The 19,066-nt window shown below is 41.2% G+C and overlaps 1 protein-coding gene across 2 annotated transcripts in view; it reads left to right on the top strand.

Moving 5' to 3' along the window:
• Window positions 1-19,066, top strand: part of LETM1 (leucine zipper and EF-hand containing transmembrane protein 1) — a 164,484-nt gene that overhangs the window by 26,647 nt on the left and 118,771 nt on the right. For both annotated transcript variants that reach the window (XM_053704219.1, XM_053704220.1), the window contains exon 5: window positions 6,122-6,259. In XM_053704219.1, coding sequence (XP_053560194.1) covers window positions 6,122-6,259 — 138 coding nt within the window. The remainder of the gene's footprint in view (window positions 1-6,121; window positions 6,260-19,066) is intronic.

Below are 19,066 nucleotides of genomic sequence, written 5' to 3' on the forward strand. Positions count from 1 at the left end.
GAAAACATAGTCATAATTTACAGAACCTTAGTGGTATTCTGACTTCACCACTTACGTAGTAGCCGATCCGGTCAGAGTATACTGTTCATAAAGCCCATTACTAATTTGTAATAAGGTTCCATCCACCCTTTATTGCGTACATACACATTTCACGGTACTTATCATTAGTATAAATATTGTTAATATTAAACACTTTTGTATGCTGTCACCACTATCTTCATGCATGGGTATTTATTATGTTACTAATATAATGCACAAAATTCTAAAACATATTCTGGTATATATACAATTAATCCAGGTTCCACTGATTCTAGAGTATTCAGTGTATTAAACGATGTTCAGGTGCTGCATTACTTCAAGATTAATCATCCCACAGATGTACATACACACAATATTCTACCATTTATTATCCCTGCATCTGCAAACAGAGCTACCAATAAGGTAGCAAAATTACAATAAGCTTAATGTGATTTTTTTTTTTTACACCAGGTAGTGTGGTGACAGAAATGATCATTCACTAGGGTTAATATTTATAGAAAAGAGCTGTATATTATCTGCACATTCAGACCATTAGGCTGGAGGATGTTGAGCCTAACATCCATTTGCTTTCGGCTTGTAGTAGCAATCTCTCTGTCACCCCCTCTAATACCTAGATGGACACTTTGTAAAACAAAGCATTTTAGGTCAGGTTTACTGTTGTTTCATTAGGAAATGTCTTGCAACTGGGGTCAATTTCTTTACTTTTTCTTGGTCTTTTGTAGCATTCCTAATGTTCACCTAGTCTCTTTCTAACCTCCCTCATAGACATTACAACATATCTTAAATTGCAACTTTTAGGGTGGCAGTTAAAGAAGCTGTTAATCCTTCTTACTCTTCTAGGGTATATTTCAATTGTTTTCACATTGAGAGTATATATATATATATATATATATATATATATATATATATATATATAATATTAGATAGATATACATACACACACACACACACACACACACACACACACGGAGCACATTTCATTCTCTTTATTTTTCACAAAGTGGCTAATTACTAGTTGATCTCTGTACACTAAAGGGTTGGATGGAACCTTATTACAAATTAGTAATGAGTTCTGTGAACAGTGTACTCTAAATTATTACTAATGGAGGTCTCTTTAGTAGGATGGATGAAACATACGATTAGACATAACCGCTGACTATTATTTCTCCAACATTGGTGTGTCCGGTCCACGGCGTCATCCTTACTTGTGGGATATTCTCTTCTCCAACAGGAAATGGCAAAGAGTCCCAGCAAAGCTGGTCACATGATCCCTCCTAGGCTCCGCCCACCCCAGTCATTCTCTTTGCCGTTGCACAGGCAACATCTCCACGGAGATGGTTAAGAGTTTTTTGGTGTTTAAATGTAGTTTTTATTCTTCTATCAAGTGTTTGTTATTTTAAAATAGTGCTGGTATGTACTATTTACTCTGAAACAGAAAAAGGATGAAGATTTCTGTTTGTAAGAGGAAGATGATTTTAGCAGACAGTAACTAAAATCGATTGCTGTTTCCACACAGGACTGTTGAGATGAAGTAACTTCAGTTGGGGGAAACAGTTAGCAGACTTTTCTGCTTAAGGTATGACTAGCCATATTTCTAACAAGACCATGTAATGCTGGAAGGCTGTCATTTCCCCTCATGGGGACCGGTAAGCCATTTTCTTAGTTAAACATAAAAGAATAAAGGGCTTCAAAAATGGCTTAAAAACTGGTAGACATTTTTTCTGGGCTAAAACGATTGCTTTACTAGGCATATTATGCAGATTCTAACTAATAATTGGTATTATAATCTTGGGGAACGTTTAGAAAAACGGCAGGCACTGTGTTGGACACCTTTTTCAGATGGGGGCCTTTCTAGTTATAGACAGAGCCTCATTTTCGCGCCATTAATGCGCAGTTGTTTTTGGAGAGCAAGGCATGCAGATGCATGTGTGAGGAGCTAAGAATCACTGAAAAAGCTTATAGAAGGCGTCATTTGGTATCGTATTCCCCTCTGGGCTTGGTTGGGTCTCAGCAAAGCATATAGCTGGGACTGTATAGGGGTTAAATGTAAAAACGGCTCCGGTTCCGTTATTTTAAGGGTTAAAGCTCTGAAATTTGGTGTGCAATACTTTTAATGCTTTAAGACATTGTGGTGAAATTTTGGTAATTTTTGAACAATTCCTTCATACTTTTTCACATATTCAGTAATAAAGTGTTTTCAGTTTGAAATTTAAAGAGACAGTAACGGTTTTATTTTAAAACGTTTTTTGTGCTTGGTTGACAAGTTTAAGCCTGTTTAACATGTCTGTACCATCAGATAAGCTATGTTCTATATGTATGAAAGCCAATGTGTCTCCCCATTTAAATTTATGTGATAAGTGTGCCATAGTGTCCAAACAAAGTAAGGACAGTAATGCCACAGATGATGATATTGCCCAAGATGATTCCTCAAATGAGGGGAGTAAACATGATACTACATCATCCCCTAATGTGTCTACACCAGTTTTGCCCACACAGGAGGCCCCTAGTACATCTAGTGCGCCAATACTTATTACCATGCAACAATTAACGGCTGTAATGGATAACTCCATAGCAAATCTTTTATCCAAAATGCCTACTTATCAGAGAAAGCGCGATTGCTCTGTTTTAAACACTGAAGAGCAGGAGGGCGCTGATGATATTTGTTCTGACATACCCTCACACCAATCTCAAGGGGCCATGAGGGAGGTTTTGTCTGATGGAGAAATCTCAGATTCAGGAAAAATTTCTCATCAAGCTGAGACTGATGTTGTGACATTTAAATTTAAATTAGAACATCTCCGCGCACTGCTTAAGGAGGTGTTATCTACTCTGGATGATTGTGACAATTTGGTCATTCCAGAGAAATTATGTAAGATGGACAAGTTCCTAGAGGTTCCGGTGCCCCCAGACGCTTTTCATGAGTTGTCAGACATTCCATCCGGGGGAGTGGGAACTCCATCCGGAAATCTTTGCCCAAATAACTCAATTATGGGGCATTCCAGACATGGATCTGATGGCGTCTCGTCAGAACTTCAAGGTTCCTTGCTACGGGTCCAGATCCAGGGATCCCAAGGCGACTCTAGTAGATGCACTAGTAGCACCTTGGACCTTCAACCTAGCTTATGTATTCCCACCGTTTCCTCTCATTCCCAGGCTGGTAGCCAGGATCAATCAGGAGAGGGCCTCAGTGATCTTGATAGCTCCTGCGTGGCCACGCAGGACTTGGTATGCAGACCTGGTGAATATGTCATCGGCTCCACCATGGAAGCTACCTTTGAGACAGGACCTTCTTGTTCAGGGTCCATTCGAACATCCGAATCTGTTTTCCCTCCAACTGACGGCTTGGAGATTGAACGCTTGTTTTTATCAAAGCGTGGGTTTTCAGATTCTGTAATAGATACTCTGATTCAGGCTAGAAAGCCTGTAACTAGAAAAATTTACCATAAAATATGGAAAAAATATATCTGTTGGTGTGAATCCAAAGGATTGCCATGGAACAAGATAAAAATTCCTAAGATTCTATCCTTTCTACAAGAAGGTTTGGAGAAAGGATTATCTGCAAGTTCTCTAAAGGGACAGATTTCTGCTTTATCTGTCTTACTACACAAACGACTGGCAGCTATGCCAGATGTTCAAGCATTTGTTCAGGCTCTGGTTAGGATCAAGCCTGTTTACAGACCTTTGACTCCTCCCTGGAGTTTAAATCTAGTTCTTTCAGTTCTTCAAGGGGTTCCGTTTGAACCCTTACATTCCGTAGATATTAAGTTACTATCTTGGAAAGTTTTGTTTTTGGTTGCAATCTCTTCTGCTAGAAGAGTTTCAGAGTTATCTGCTCTGCAGTGTTCTCATCCTTATCTGGTGTTCCATGCAGATAAGGTGGTTTTGCGTACTAAGCCTGGTTTTCTTCCTAAAGTTGTTTCTAACAAAAATATTAACCAGGAGATAGTTGTACCTTCTTTTTGTCCGAATCCAGTTTCAAAGAAGGAGCGTTTGTTACACAATTTGGACGTTGTCCGTGCTCTAAAATTCTATTTAGAGGCTACTAAAGATTTCAGACAAACATCATCCTTGTTTGTTGTTTATTCTGGTAAAATGAGAGGTCAAAAAGCGACTTCTACCTCTCTTTCCTTTTGGCTTAAAAGCATTATCCGTTTGACTTATGAGACTGCCGGACGGCAGCCTCCTGAAAGAATCACAGCTCACTCCACTAGGGCTGTGGCTTCCACATGGGCCTTCAAGAACGAGGCATCTGTTGACCAGATATGTAAGGCAGCGACTTGGTCTTCACTGCACACTTTTGCCAAATTTTACAAATTTGATACTTTTGCTTCTTCGGAGGCTATTTTTGGGAGAAAGGTTTTGCAAGCTGTGGTGCCTTCCGTTTAGGTGACCTGATTTGCTCCCTCCCTTCATCCGTGTCCTAAAGCTTTGGTATTGGTTCCCACAAGTAAGGATGACGCCGTGGACCGGACACACCAATGTTGGAGAAAACAGAATTTATGCTTACCTGATAAATTACTTTCTCCAATGGTGTGTCCGGTCCACGGCCCGCCCTGGTTTTTTTTTTTTTTTTTAATCAGGTCTGATGAATTATTTTCTCTAACTACAGTCACCACGGTATCATATGATTTCTCCTATATATATTTCCTCCTGTCCGTCGGTCGAATGACTGGGGTGGGCGGAGCCTAGGAGGGATTATGTGACCAGCTTTGCTGGGACTCTTTGCCATTTCCTGTTGGGGAAGAGAATATCCCACAAGTAAGGATGACGCCGTGGACCGGACACACCATTGGAGAAAGTAATTTATCAGGTAAGCATAAATTCTGTTATTGCATATAAACGTTATTTACACTAGTTCATAACAGCAGTCCTCCAGCCAATCCACACCTGCTATCACACACACACACCCAGCATGATGTAGTTTAGGGGCGTAACAAAGATGCACGAGTGCTAGCGGGTGATTGGTTTTCTCTTTGATCCAATTAAAGAGGTGTTTCCCTCTAATGCGTTTTGATTGAATACCTAAAGAAAGGACGTGAATAGGGCTGCTCACACCTTTGAAATTGCTCAGGTGAAACGTGCGTCAGGCGTACACCTATCTGCTTGTCCCTGTATGCTGTTTAATTTTAAATTTAGCATTCTACTCACTTATCCATATTTTACATACCTCATATTGTTTATACTGCTGTGGATAATGCCCTATACCTTTTTTTTAAGACAATAATTGTGGATTGTCTTTCTGCAATAGTATATGACTTTAAGCCCACCCCTATTTGCATCCGGTTGTGGTGCGTCACAAAATCATAGTCTGTAATTGTGTAGGGATCTCTTTCTGTTTTCGCAGAAAACTCCACAATGGACCTCTTTATTAAGTGTTTTTAACACAGTACTGTTTTGGTAATGTTACCTTTATTTTATTATAAGCTTATTAAAAGCCAAGTTTTAAGTTTGGTCCCCCAAGCACCCCCTTTTCCCAAGTGAGTGCCTATAGGTTTTCTTTTCATATTTTTCTTTTTGATATATAAAGTTGCACCAAGCATGTTCTCATGGTGTTCCCAGGCAGTGATTGTCACCACATGAGAATGATGATCCTGATTGGCTTGCCAGCCACATATTGCTCAGAGCTGGCAATGTATTGTCGCTCCTGAGTGCAACTTTAACCTCACCAAAAGAGTTAAACACAAAGTAATGAGCATCTATTTTTCTTATGGATTGTTCTCTCTGGGTGAAATGGCCCACTGGGGTGCAAAACACACTGTAGATTTTGATGGAATGTCTTTGCAGCTTGATTTGTAGGTAGCATTTTTTGCTGGTTTCACCAATATGGCATTCAATGTTGCAATTTGTATGTATACGGATTTAGTGCTGATTCAGACCTGAGCAACAACTGAGAACCACCCACACAACAAATTGACTTATTTTGGGCATAGATTGTAAATGTCATTTACATTTAGCCATTGAGTACTTATGACTTTACTTGCAGAGAAGTCTTTGTAAAGCAAGTTCTGTGTGATCCTATGTGTGTTATGCTATCCTATGTGATTTTTATTGCTTGTAATCAGTTTAATTTATTCCCTTTTAGGATGAGAAGTTGAAGAAGGAGCTAAGGGCAAAACTTGAAATAGCCAAGTTTTTGCAAGACACCATAGAGGAGATGGCTTTAAGAAATAAAGCTGCAACCGGTGACGCAACCACAGAGTTTTCAGCATTTTTTCAAAAGGTAAATACATTTAGCATAATGAGACTAATTGCTGTTGCTTTACATATTGTATCTTCTGTCCTTACAATTTTCAGATGTTTATTTTAAGGGCCATTATAGTATTATAGTGAAACATACATGCTCTCATTAACTATTAATTACAAAAGACAGGCCCCTCCCTATTCCTGCTTACTCTGCATTAATCCTAGTATTAAATACCATAACAAATGTTCAAAAGAGGCCTAGTATTTCCAACTCCTGTTATCAAATACTAATGACATACTGAGCTAACACATTAAACAAATCTCTTTATTTACATTCACAGCCAGATATATCATGACATGAGCCAATGATAGGATACAATATTGACTGATGGCAATTAATCAAATGGTGCTGTTCTTTATAAATTTATTTAATCTATTAGCTAGAGATGGCTATGGATTAGACATAGTGGTAAAATACACTTTGTTCTTTAAAGGGACATGAAACCCAAAATGTTTCTTTCAGGATTCGGATAGAGAATGCAATTTTGAACAACTTTCTAATTTACTCCTATGAAATTTTCTTTGCCCTCTTGGTATCTTTGGTTGAATAGCAGGGATGTAAGCTCAGGAGTGTGCACATGTCTGTACCATTATGTGGTAGCATTTTGCAAGAATATTATCCTTTTGCAAGAGCACTAGATGGCAGATCTATTTTCTGCCATGTATTGCTCCAGTTGCCTACCTAGGTATCTCTTCAACAAACAATACCATGGGAACAAAGCAGATTGGATATTAGTAAATTGGAAACTTTTTTTAACCCCTTAATGACCACAGCACTTTTTCTAACTTTGACCCCCAAAATCTGTTACACATCTACAACCACCAAAAAACACCCATGCTAAATAGTTTCAAAATTTTGTCCTGAGTTTAGAAATACCCTGTTCTTTGCTTTTTTGCACGTTATAGGGCAATAAGTAAAAGTCGCACTTTGTTATTTCCAAACCATTATTTTTTCAAAAATAGCGCTAGTTACATTGGAACACTGATATCTGTCAGGAATTCCTAAATATCCCTTGACATATACAGGGAGTGCAGAATTATTAGGCAAATGAGTATTTTGACCACATCATCCTCTTTATGCATGTTGTCTTACTCCAAGCTGTATAGGCTCGAAAGCCTACTACCAATTAAGCATATTAGGTGATGTGCATCTCTGTAATGAGAAGGGGTGTGGTCTGACATCAACACCCTATATCAGGTGTGCATAATTATTAGGCAACTTCCTTTCCTTTGGCAAAATGGGTCAAAAGAAGGACTTGACAGGCTCAGAAAAGTCAAAAATAGTGAGATATCTTGCAGAGGGATGCAGCACTCTTAAAATTGCAAAGCTTCTGAAGCGTGATCATCGAACAATCAAGCGCTTCATTCAAAATAGTCAACAGGGTCACAAGAAGCGTGTGGAAAAACCAAGGCGCAAAATAACTGCCCATGAACTGAGAAAAGTCAAGCGTGCAGCTGCCAAGATGCCACTTGCCACCAGTTTGGCCATATTTCAGAGCTGCAACATCACTGGAGTGCCCAAAAGCACAAGGTGTGCAATACTCAGAGACATGGCCAAGGTAAGAGGCTGAAAGACGACCACCACTGAACAAGACACACAAGCTGAAACGTCAAGACTGGGCCAAGAAATATCTCAAGACTGATTTTTCTAAGGTTTTATGGACTGATGAAATGAGAGTGAGTCTTGATGGGCCAGATGGATGGGCCCGTGGCTGGATTGGTAAAGGGCAGAGAGCTCCAGTCCGACTCAGACGCCAGCAAGGTGGAGGTGGAGTACTGGTTTGGGCTGGTATCATCAAAGATGAGCTTGTGGGGCCTTTTCGGGTTGAGGATGGAGTCAAGCTCAACTCCCAGTCCTACTGCCAGTTTCTGGAAGACACCTTCTTCAAGCAGTGGTACAGGAAGAAGTCTGCATCCTTCAAGAAAAACATGATTTTCATGCAGGACAGTGCTCCATCACACGCGTCCAAGTACTCCACAGCATGGCTGGCAAGAAAGGGTATAAAAGAAGAAAATCTAATGACATGGCCTCCTTGTTCACCTGATCTGAACCCCATTGAGAACCTGTGGTCCATCATCAAATGTGAGATTTACAAGGAGGAAAAACAGTACACCTCTCTGAACAGTGTCTGGGAGGCTGTGGTTGCTGCTGCACGCAATGTTGATGGTGAACAGATCAAAACACTGACAGAATCCATGGATGGCAGGCTTTTGAGTGTCCTTGCAAAGAAAGGTGGCTATATTGGTCACTGATTTGTTTTTGTTTTGTTTTTGAATGTCAGAAATGTATATTTGTGAATGTTGAGATGTTATATTGGTTTCACTGGTAAAAATAAATAATTGAAATGGGTATATATTTGTTTTTTGTTAAGTTGCCTAATAATTATGCACAGTAATAGTCACCTGCACACACAGATATCCCCCTAAAATAGCTATAACTAAAAACTACTTCCAAAACTATTCAGCTTTGATATTAATGAGTTTTTTGGGTTCATTGAGAACATGGTTGTTGTTCAATAATAAAATTAATCCTCAAAAATACAACTTGCCTAATAATTCTGCACTCCCTGTATATATATTTTTTTAGAAGACATCCCAAAGTATTGATCTAGGCCCATTTTGGTATATTTCATGCAACCATTTCACCGCCAAATGCGATCAAATAAAAAAAAATTGTTCACTTTTTCACAAAATTTTTCACAAACTTTAGGTTTCTCACTGAAATTTACAAACAACTTGTGCAATTATGGCACAAATGGTTTTAAATACTTCTCAGATATCCCCTTTGTTCATAAATAGCAGACATATATGGCTTTGCCTTTGCTTTTTGGTAATTTTTAGAAGGCCGTTAAATGCCACTGCACACCACACGTGTATTATACCCAGCAGTGAAGGGGTTAATTAGGGAGCGTGTAGGGTTAATTTTTGCTTTAGTGTAGTAGACAACCCCAAGTATTGATCTAGGCCCATTTTGGTATATTTAATGCCACCATTTCACCGCCAAATACTATCAAATTAAACACAATTTTAGGTTTCTTACTGAAATTATTTACAAACCGCTTGTGCAATTATGGCACAAATTGTTGTAAATGCGTCTCTGGAATCCCCTTTGTTCAGAAATAGCAGACATACTATATATGGCTTTGGCGTTGCTTTTTGGTAATTAGAAGGCTGCTAAATGCTGCTGCGCATCACACGTGTATTATGGCTATCAGTGAAACATAGAAACATAGATATTGACGGCAGATAAGAGCCATAGGCCCAGCAAGTCTGCCCGACCTTACCTAACAGTATAAACTTATCTAGTTTGTAGGATAGCCTTATGCTTGTCCCATGCATTTTTAAAGTCCCCCACAGTGTTTGTTGCTACTACCTCTTGAGGAAGTTTATTCCATAAATCAATCACTCTTTCTGTAAAGAAGTGCTTCCTCAAATTACTCCTGAATCTACTACCCTTTAGCTTGAGCTCATGACCCCTTGTTCTTGAATTTTCCATTTTATGTAAAATACCCACAGCCTCCGTTTTACTAAACCCTTTAATGTACTTGAAAGTTGCTATCATATCACCTCTTTCCCTTCTCTCCTCTAAGCTATCTAAGGGGTTAATTAGGTAGTTTGTAGGGAGCTTGCAGGGTTAATTTTAGCTTTAGTGTAGAAATCGGCCTCCCACCTGAAACATCACACCTCCTGATCCCTCCCAAACAGCTCCCTTCCCATCCCCACCTCACAATTGTCCCCGCCATCTTAAGTACTGGCAAAAAGTCTGCCAGTTCTAAAATAAACGGTATCTTTGAATTTTTTTTATTTTTTTAAGCATATTTACATATGCTGCTGTGTATGATCCCCCCCAAACAGCTCTCTAACCCTCCCCCTCTGGCTTATTGGGGGCCATCTTGGGTACTGGCAGCTGTCTGCCAGTACCCAGTTTCCAAAAAAAAAAAAGTACAGGTTGTGGTCCTAGCCTGCCAGGCGCTCTGGTTGAAGTTCTTGATCTGTGGATATGACTTCTAAATCCAGACTCTCTTCACTTCCCTTCAAGGGAAAGATTTTATTTGGTCTACAGTTACCAGAGGCAAGGGTGCCTTCCTACTGCAAGATAAGAACAGCAAGTCTAAGGGATGACAATTTTCTAATTTTCGTTCTGACAAATCCCAACAACAACAATCCTCCTCCAAGCCCGAGCAACCCAAGAGTACTTGGAAGCCAGGTCAGTCCTGAAATAAGTCCAAGCAAAATAAGAAGCCTGCCGAAAACAAATAGACATGAAGGGTATCTGCCCTTCGAGATAGGACTGGAGTTTTAAGTAGTCATTTCAATTTCTCAGTGAGAGTATTGATGAAAGTTAGTCTGGAGATGCAGGGAAAGCAGCCCGAGCAACCCAAGTATACTTGGAAACCGGCTCAGTCCTGGAATAAGTCCAAGCAGAATAAGAAGCCAGCCGAAAGCAAATCAGCATGAAGGGGCAGCTCTGATCCGTGATCGGGTCGTGTAGGGGACATACTGTCTCTTTCTTCAGACGATTGGTTCAGGGATGTACAGAATCCGTGGGTCCTGGAGGTCATACTCAGGGATACAAGATAGGCTTCAAATGTTATCCGCCCAGGGGCAGATTCCTACTCTTGAACCTGTCTACAGACCAGAAAAGAGGGATGCCTTTCTAGGGTGCGTTCGGGACCTATACTCCTTAGGAGTTGTTGTCCCAGTGCCTATCGAAGAAAGAGGTTTGGGGTTTTATTCAAATCTTTTCATGGTCCCAAAGAAGGAGGGAACTTTCCGCCCAATTCTGAACCTAAAGTGCTTAAACAAATTTCTCAGTGTTCCTTCCTTCAAGATGGAGACGATAAGGTCCATCCTTCCTTCAGATCTATAGTGGTCATAAACTGGCCTTCCCAAACTAAAGGAAGCTTACCTTCATGTTCCAATCCACAGGGAACACTTTCAGTTCCTGAGGTTTGCATTCCTGGGCCTGCACTTCCAGTTCATTGCCCTTCCGTTTGGCCTTGCTACTGCTCCAAGACTCCTTACAAATGTTTTGGGGGCTCTTCTAGCCGTTGCCAGAACTCGGGGTATTACAGTAGCCCCATACTTGGACGATATTCTGGTGCATGCATCATCTTGTCGTCTTACTGAAGAATACTCTAGTCCCTTCTCAGTCTTCTTCGATCACATGGTCTAGAAGGTAAACTTTGAAAAGAGTTCTCTTATCCCAAGTCCCAGGGTAGAATTCCTGGGTGCTATAATAGACTCCATATCCACGAGGATATTTCTAACAGACCAGAGACATTGCAAGCTAACTTCGGCATGTCTTGCCCTCCGGACCTCCTTGAGTTTCTCTGTGGCTCAGTGTATGAAGGTGATTGGTCTCATGGTGTCCTGCATGGACATCATTCCTTTTGCCAGGTTCCGTCTCGGACCTTTACAACTGTGCATGCTGAGACAGTGGAACAGCAATCATTCTGATCTGTCTCTACAGATTGTATTAGACAGCTGGTAAAGAGAATCACTCTTAGTGGCTCTGTCCAGATCATCTGTCCCGAGGGGCGTGCTTCTTAAGACCATCCTGGAAGATTGTGATTACGGGGACATGCCTATCAAGATGGGGAGCTGTTTGGGGTGCCAGGAAGGCACAGGGGTTGTGGACTCAGAAGGAGTCCTCCCTCCCGATCAATTTTGGAACTACTGGCAATCTTCAATGCCTTGAAGGCTTGGCCACTTCTGGGTTCGTCCCAGTTTATCAGATTCCAATCAGACAATATATCCTTGGTGGCTTACATCAACCATCAGGGGGAAACGAGAAGTTCCTTGGCAATGAAGGAAGTATCTCAGATTTTGGAGTAGGCCAGGGCCAGTTGTTCACTATCAGTGATCCACATTCCGAGTGTGGACAACTGGGAGGCGGATTTTTTTTTAGCAGGCAATCCTTCCACCCAGGGGAATGGTCTCTCCATCCCAAGGTGTTTGCAGATATATGCAGCAAGTGGGGGACGCCGGAGATAGATCTCATGGCGTCCCGTCTCAATACCAAGCTACCCAGGTACGGGTCGAGGGATCCCCAAGTGGATTTAATAGATGCACTAGTAGTGCCCTGGAGGTTCAAACTCCTATCTTTTTCCTCCATTACCGCTTCTTCCTCGAGTGGTGGCCTGCATCAAGCAGGAGCGTATATCTTCTCTTAAGCTGACTTTGTGGAGATTAAAACTTAGTTTTAGCAAAGGAGAGGTTTCTCTGAGAGTGTCATTGATACTTATTCATGCTCGTAAACCAGTTACTCAGCGTATCTACAACAAAGGGTGGAGGACCTACTTATTCTGGTGCTTAGAGCGTGTTTTTTTCTTGGCACAGAGTTAAGGTTGCCAGGATCTTATCTGTTCTCCAGGATGGACTGGAGAACGGCCTTTCTGCTAGTTCCCTGAGAGGACAGATTTCGGCCCTGACGGTTTTATTGCACAAGAGGCTGGCTGAGCTTCCAGACGTGCAGTCCTTTTTGTTAAGGCTTTGATTAGGATCAGACCTGTGATTAGATCTGGGGCTCCTCATTGGAGCCTAAATCTTGTTCTTCGTGTTTTGCAGCAGGCTCCGTTTGAGCCTCTGCGTTCCGTTGACATTTAATTATCTTGGAAGGTTCACTTTTTAATGGCTATTGCCTCTGCGTGCAGAGTTTCTGAGATCTCTGTTTTGCAATGTGAGCCCCCTTATCTTATTTTTCATGCAGATAAGGCAGTTGTACGTACTTAATTAGGTTTTCTTCCTAAGGCTGTGTCAGATTGCAACATCAATCAAGAGATTGTGGTAACTTTCTTGTGTCCTAATCCTCCTTCATCGAAGAAACGGTTACTTCACTATTTGGATGTGGTTTTTGCCTTGAAGTTCTAGGCTACTAAGGAGTTTAGACAATCTTCCTCTTTGTTGTCTATTTGGGGAAGCATAAGGGGCAGAAGGCTACTTTCACTTCCCAATCTTTTTGGTTAAGGAATGTCATCCGCTTAGCTTACGAGACAGCGGGACATCATCCTCCTGAGAGGATAACGGCTCATTCCAGTAGAGCAGTGGCTTCCTCTTGGGCCTTTAAGATCGAGGCCTCTATGGATCAGATTTGTAAGACGGCTACCTGGGCCTCCTTACATACTTTTTCTAATTTTTACTAGTTTGATGTTTTTGCTTTGGCTGAAGCCGCTTTCGGGAGAAAAGTTTTGCAGGCTGTGGTGCCATCAGAATAGGGTCCGCCTCTTCCTTTTTGTTCCCTCTCGTTATTCATTCAGTGTCCTCTGGAGCTTGGGTATAGTTTTCCAAACAGTAAGGAATGAAGCAGGGAACTCTCCCTATCTTATGAAGGAAAACATAATTTATGCTTACCAGATAAATTCCTTTCCTTGTTCCCTTGACAGAATGACTGAGGTAATGAGGAAGTGGGAGGGATATTTAAAGGGACACTGAACCCAAATTTTTTCTTTCGTGATTCAGATAGAGCATGCCATTTTAAGCATTTTTCTAATTTACTAGTATTATCAAATTTTCTTCGTTCTCTTGCTATCTTTATTTGAAAAAGGCATCTAAGCTTTTTTTGGTTCAGTACTGTGGACATCACTTTTTTATTGGTGGATGAATTTATCCACCAATTGGCAAGGACAACTCAGGTTGTTCACCAAAAATTGGGCTGGCATATTAACTTACATTCTTACGAAAGGAAAGGAATTTATCTGGTAAGCATGAATTATGTTTTTTTTTATTTATTTTTTTATTTGCAGTGCATTTTGATCTTTGCATTCTTTATTTTGTTTGTTTTAAATGTAAAGATAAAAGTAGAGAAAGGTAAATCTCTCAAGAAAGGTATAGAAGAACCAGAATAAAGGAAGTCATACATTTTTAAGCAATTTTTCAGATTATAGGAACAGTAGATACAGTAGATTTGCATAATCAACAAATACATGATAACAAGACAATGCAATGGCACTTAGTATGAACTTCAACTGACAGATTTCAGTTATGTCTATTTTCACCCCCCCCTGTATCACTTGACAGCCATCAGCCAATCACAAATGCATATATGTATATTCTGTGATTTCTTGCACATGCTCAGTAGAAGCTGGTGACTCAAAAAGTGTAAATGTAAAAAGACTGTGCACATTTTATGTAAGTAAATTGGAAAGTTTTTTAAAATGGCATACTCCTATCTGAATCATGAAAGTTTAATTTTCACTTGTGTTGCCTTAAATAATAGGGATCACCTAGACTCAAATACCATAATGGTGACTTCAAGTGTGACAATATAACATCTAAATAGACCAGTTGTTCCCTTATTTTGTACCGTAGTATAAAGGTCAATGGAAAATAAATTAGCCAAGCTGCTACAAGGAAACATGCCAGGAACAGGAATACAATCTGAGCCGTACTGGACAAGTGTAAATGATTAAGAATGTAAAGGAGGAGGAATAAATCTCTCCAGTACCTCCCGCTCTCAGCTCCCCACCATGGAAAGAAATAGGGGAAAGATTAAAAAATGAAAGTAAGCCTTTTAAAAAGACTGTAAAATCAGTTACATTTAATTAATTCAGATAGAGAATGCAATCTTAAAGGGACATGAAACCCAAACATTTTCTTTCATGATTCAAATAGAGAATACAGTTTTTAACAACTTTCTAATTTACTTCTATTATCTAATTTGTTTCATTCTCTTGGTATCATTTGTTGAAGAAGCAGCAATGCACTACTGGTCTCTAACTGAAGACTTGGGTGAGCCAATGATAATTGGTATGTGTATGTGTGTGTATGTATGTGTATGTGTGTATATATATATATATATATATATATATATATATATATATATATATATATATATATATATATATATATATATATATATATATATATATATATATATATATATGCAGCCACCAATCAGCAGCGAGAACCTAGGTTCTTTGCTGCTCCTGAGTCTACCTAGATAAACCTTTCATCAAAGGATAACAAGAGAAGGAAGCAAATGAAATAATAGAAGTAAATTGGAAAGTTGTTTAAAGTTGTATTCTCTATCTGAATCATGAAAGAAAATTTTTGGGTTTCATGTCCCTTTAACTTTCCAATTTACTTCTTTTATCACATTTGCTTTGTACTCTTGGTAGGCTGATAGGAGCTTAGGAGTGTGCACGTGTCTTTAGAATTCTATGGCAGTAGTGTGCAACTATGTATAACATTGCTATAAACATTGTTGCAGTCACTACTGCCAGATGGCTAAAGACACGTGCACGCTCCTGAGCTGACCTAGGATTATTTTTTCTCCTACAGTGTGTCCGGTCCACGGCTTCATCCTTACTTGTGGGATATTCTCATTCCCTACAGGAAATGGCAAAGAGAGCACACAGCAAAGCTGTCCATATAGCCCCCCCTCTGGCTCCGCCCCCCAGTCATTCTCTTTGCCGCTCTGTACAAGTAGCATCTCCACGGGGATGGTAAAGAGTATGTGGTGTTAGCTCTTTTATCCAAACTGCCAGCATTTCCTAGAAAGCGTGATTGCTCAGTTTTAAATACAGAGGATGAGCAAGTAGACGCAGAAGATAATTTATCTGTTATGCCCTCACATCAATCTGAGTTGGCAGTGAGAGAGGGTCTGTCTGAGGGAGAAATTTCTGACTCGGGAAAAGTTTCTCAGCAGGCAGAACCTGATATTGTGGCATTTAAATTTAAGCTAGAACATCTCCGCTCTCTGCTTAAGGAGGTGCTAGCTACACTTGATGATTGTGACACTTTGGTGATTCCAGAGAAGTTATGCAAAATGGACAAATTCTTAGAGGTCCCAGTGCACGCTGATGCTTTTCCGATACCCAAGAGGGTGGCGGACATAGTGACTAAGGAGTGGGAGAAGCCAGGTGTACCTTTTGTTCCCCCTCCTATATTTAAGAAAATGTTCCCCATTGTCGACCCCAGAAGGGATGCATGGCAAACGGTCCCTAAGGTAGAGGGGGCAGTTTCAATGTTAGCTAAGCGCACAACTATTCCTATAGAGGACAGTTGCGCTTTCAAAGATCCTATGGATAAAAAATTGGAAGGATTGCTTAAGAAGATTTTTGTTCAGCAAGGTTTCCTTCTTCAACCAATTTCGTGCATTATTCCTGTCACCACGGCGGCGTCTTTTTGGTTCGATGAACTAGAAAATTCGCTCCAAAAGGAGACTCCATATGATGAGGTCATGGACAGAATTCAATCACTAAAGTTGGCTAATTCCTTTATTTTGGATGCCGCTTTTCAATTGGCTAAATTAGCGGCGAAAAATTCAGGTTTTGCAATAGTGGCGCGCAGGGCGCTTTGGCTAAAATCTTGGTCGGCGGATGTGTCGTCCAAAACAAAATTGCTTAATATTCCTTTCAAGGGTAAGACCCTTTTCAGGCCAGAATTGAAAGAGATTATTTCAGACATCACTGGGGGAAAGGGACATGCCCTTCCACAGGATAGGCCTTTCAAAGCAAAAAATAAGTCTAATTTTCATTCCTTTCGCAATTTCAGGAACGGACCGGCTTCTAACTCTGCAGCCTCTAGACAAGAGGGTAACACTTCCCAGCCTAAACCAGCATGGAAACCATTGCAAGGCTGGAACAAGGGAAAACAGGCCAAAAAGCCTGCTGCTGCTACCAAGACAGCATGAAGGGGTAGCCCCCGATCCGGGACCGGATCTAGTAGGGGGCAGACTTTCTCTCTTTGCTCAGGCTTGGGCAAGAGATGTTCCGGACCCCTGGGCACTAGAAATTGTCTCTCAGGGGTATCTTCTAGAGTTCAAAGAACTTCCTCCAAGGGGAAGGTTCCACATGTCTTGCTTATCTTTAGACCAGATAAAGAGACAGGCATTCTTACGTTGCATAGAAGACCTATAAAAGATGGGAGTGATGCACCCAGTTCCAACAGCGGAACAATGACTGGGTTTTTACTCAAACCTGTTTGTAGTTCCCAAAAAAGAAGGAACTTTCAGGCCAATTCTGGACTTAAAAATTCTAAACAAATTCCTCAGAGTTCCATCATTCAAAATGGAAACCATTCGGACAATCTTACCAACGATCCAGGAGGGTCAATATATGACTACCGTGGACTTAAAGGATGCGTACCTGCATATTCCTATCCACAAAGATCACCATCAGTTCCTGAGGTTTGCCTTTCTGGACAAGCATTACCAGTTCGTGGCTCTTCCGTTCGGTTTAGCCACTGCTCCCAGAATTTTCACAAAGGTGCTAGGGTCCCTTCTAGCGGTGCTAAGGCCGAGGGGCATTGCAGTAGCAGCTTACCTAGACGACATTCTAATACAAGCGTCATCCCTTACCAAAGCAAGGGCTCATACAGACATTGTTTTAGACTTTCTCAGATCTCACGGGTGGAAGGTGAACATAGAAAAAAGTTCCCTGTTCCCGTCCACAAGGGTTCCCTTTCTGGGAACAATAATAGACTCCGTAGAAATGAAGATCTTTCTGACAGAAGTCAGGAAGTTAAAGCTTCTGAACGCTTGTCGAGTTCTTCAATCTATTCCTCTGCCCTCCATAGCTCAGTGCATGGAGGTAATAGGGCTAATGGTTGCGGCAATGGACGTGGTTCCTTTTTCTCGAATTCATTTAAGACCATTGCAACTGTGCATGCTCAAACAGTGGAATGGGGAGTATGCAGATTTGTCTCCCCAGATTCAAATGGACCAGAAAACCAGAGACTCACTCCTCTGGTGGTTGTCTCAGGATCACCTGTCTCAGGGAATGAGTTTCCGCAGGCCAGAGTGGATCATTGTCACGACCGACGCCAGTCTCTTAGGCTGGGGCGCAGTCTGGGACTCCCTGAAAGCTCAGGGTCTATGGTCTCGGGAAGAGTCTCTCCTCCCGATAAACATTTTGGAACTGAGAGCGATATTCAATGCGCTCCTGGCTTGGCCTCAACTAGCGAAGGCCAAATTCATAAGATTTCAATCGGACAACATGACGACTGTAGCGTACATCAATCATCAGGGAGGGACAAAGAGTTCCCTGGCGATGAGAGAGGTATCCAAGATCATCAAATGGGCGGAGGATCACTCCTGCCACCTATCTGCAATTCACATCCCAGGAGTAGACAACTGGGAGGCGGATTATCTGAGTCGTCAGACTTTCCATCCGGGGGAGTGGGAACTTCACCCGGAGGTCTTTGCCCAGTTAACTCAACTATGGGGCATTCCAGATATGGATCTGATGGCGTCTCGTCAGAACTCAAAGGTTCCACGCTACAGGTCCAGATCCAGGGATCCCAAGGCGACACTAGTAGATGCATTAGTGGTGCCTTGGTCGTTCAATCTAGCTTATGTGTTTCCACCGTTTCCTCTCCTTCCCAGGCTAGTAGCCAGGATCAAACAGGAGAAGGCTTCGGTGATTCTAATAGCTCCTGCATGGCCACGCAGGACTTGGTATGCAGACCTGGTGAATATGTCATCGGCCCCACCATGGAAGCTACCTTTGAGACAGGACCTTCTAGTACAAGGTCCATTCGAACATCCAAATCTAGTTTCTCTGCAACTGACTGCTTGGAAATTGAACGCTTGATTCTATCTAAGCGTGGGTTTTCGGAATCTGTTATAGATACTCTGGTTCAGGCCAGAAAACCTGTGACCAGGAAAATTTACCATAAGATATGGCAAAAATATATCTGTTGGTGCGAATCCAAGGGTTACTCATGGAGTAAAATTAGGATTCCAAGGATACTTTCCTTTCTCCAAGAGGGTTTGGAGAAAGGTCTGTCAGCTAGTTCTCTAAAAGGACAGATATCTGCTCTGTCTGTCTTGTTGCACAAA

The sequence above is a fragment of the Bombina bombina genome, chromosome 2, assembly GCF_027579735.1.
Source record: "Bombina bombina isolate aBomBom1 chromosome 2, aBomBom1.pri, whole genome shotgun sequence".
Taxonomy (NCBI): Eukaryota; Metazoa; Chordata; class Amphibia; order Anura; family Bombinatoridae; genus Bombina; species Bombina bombina.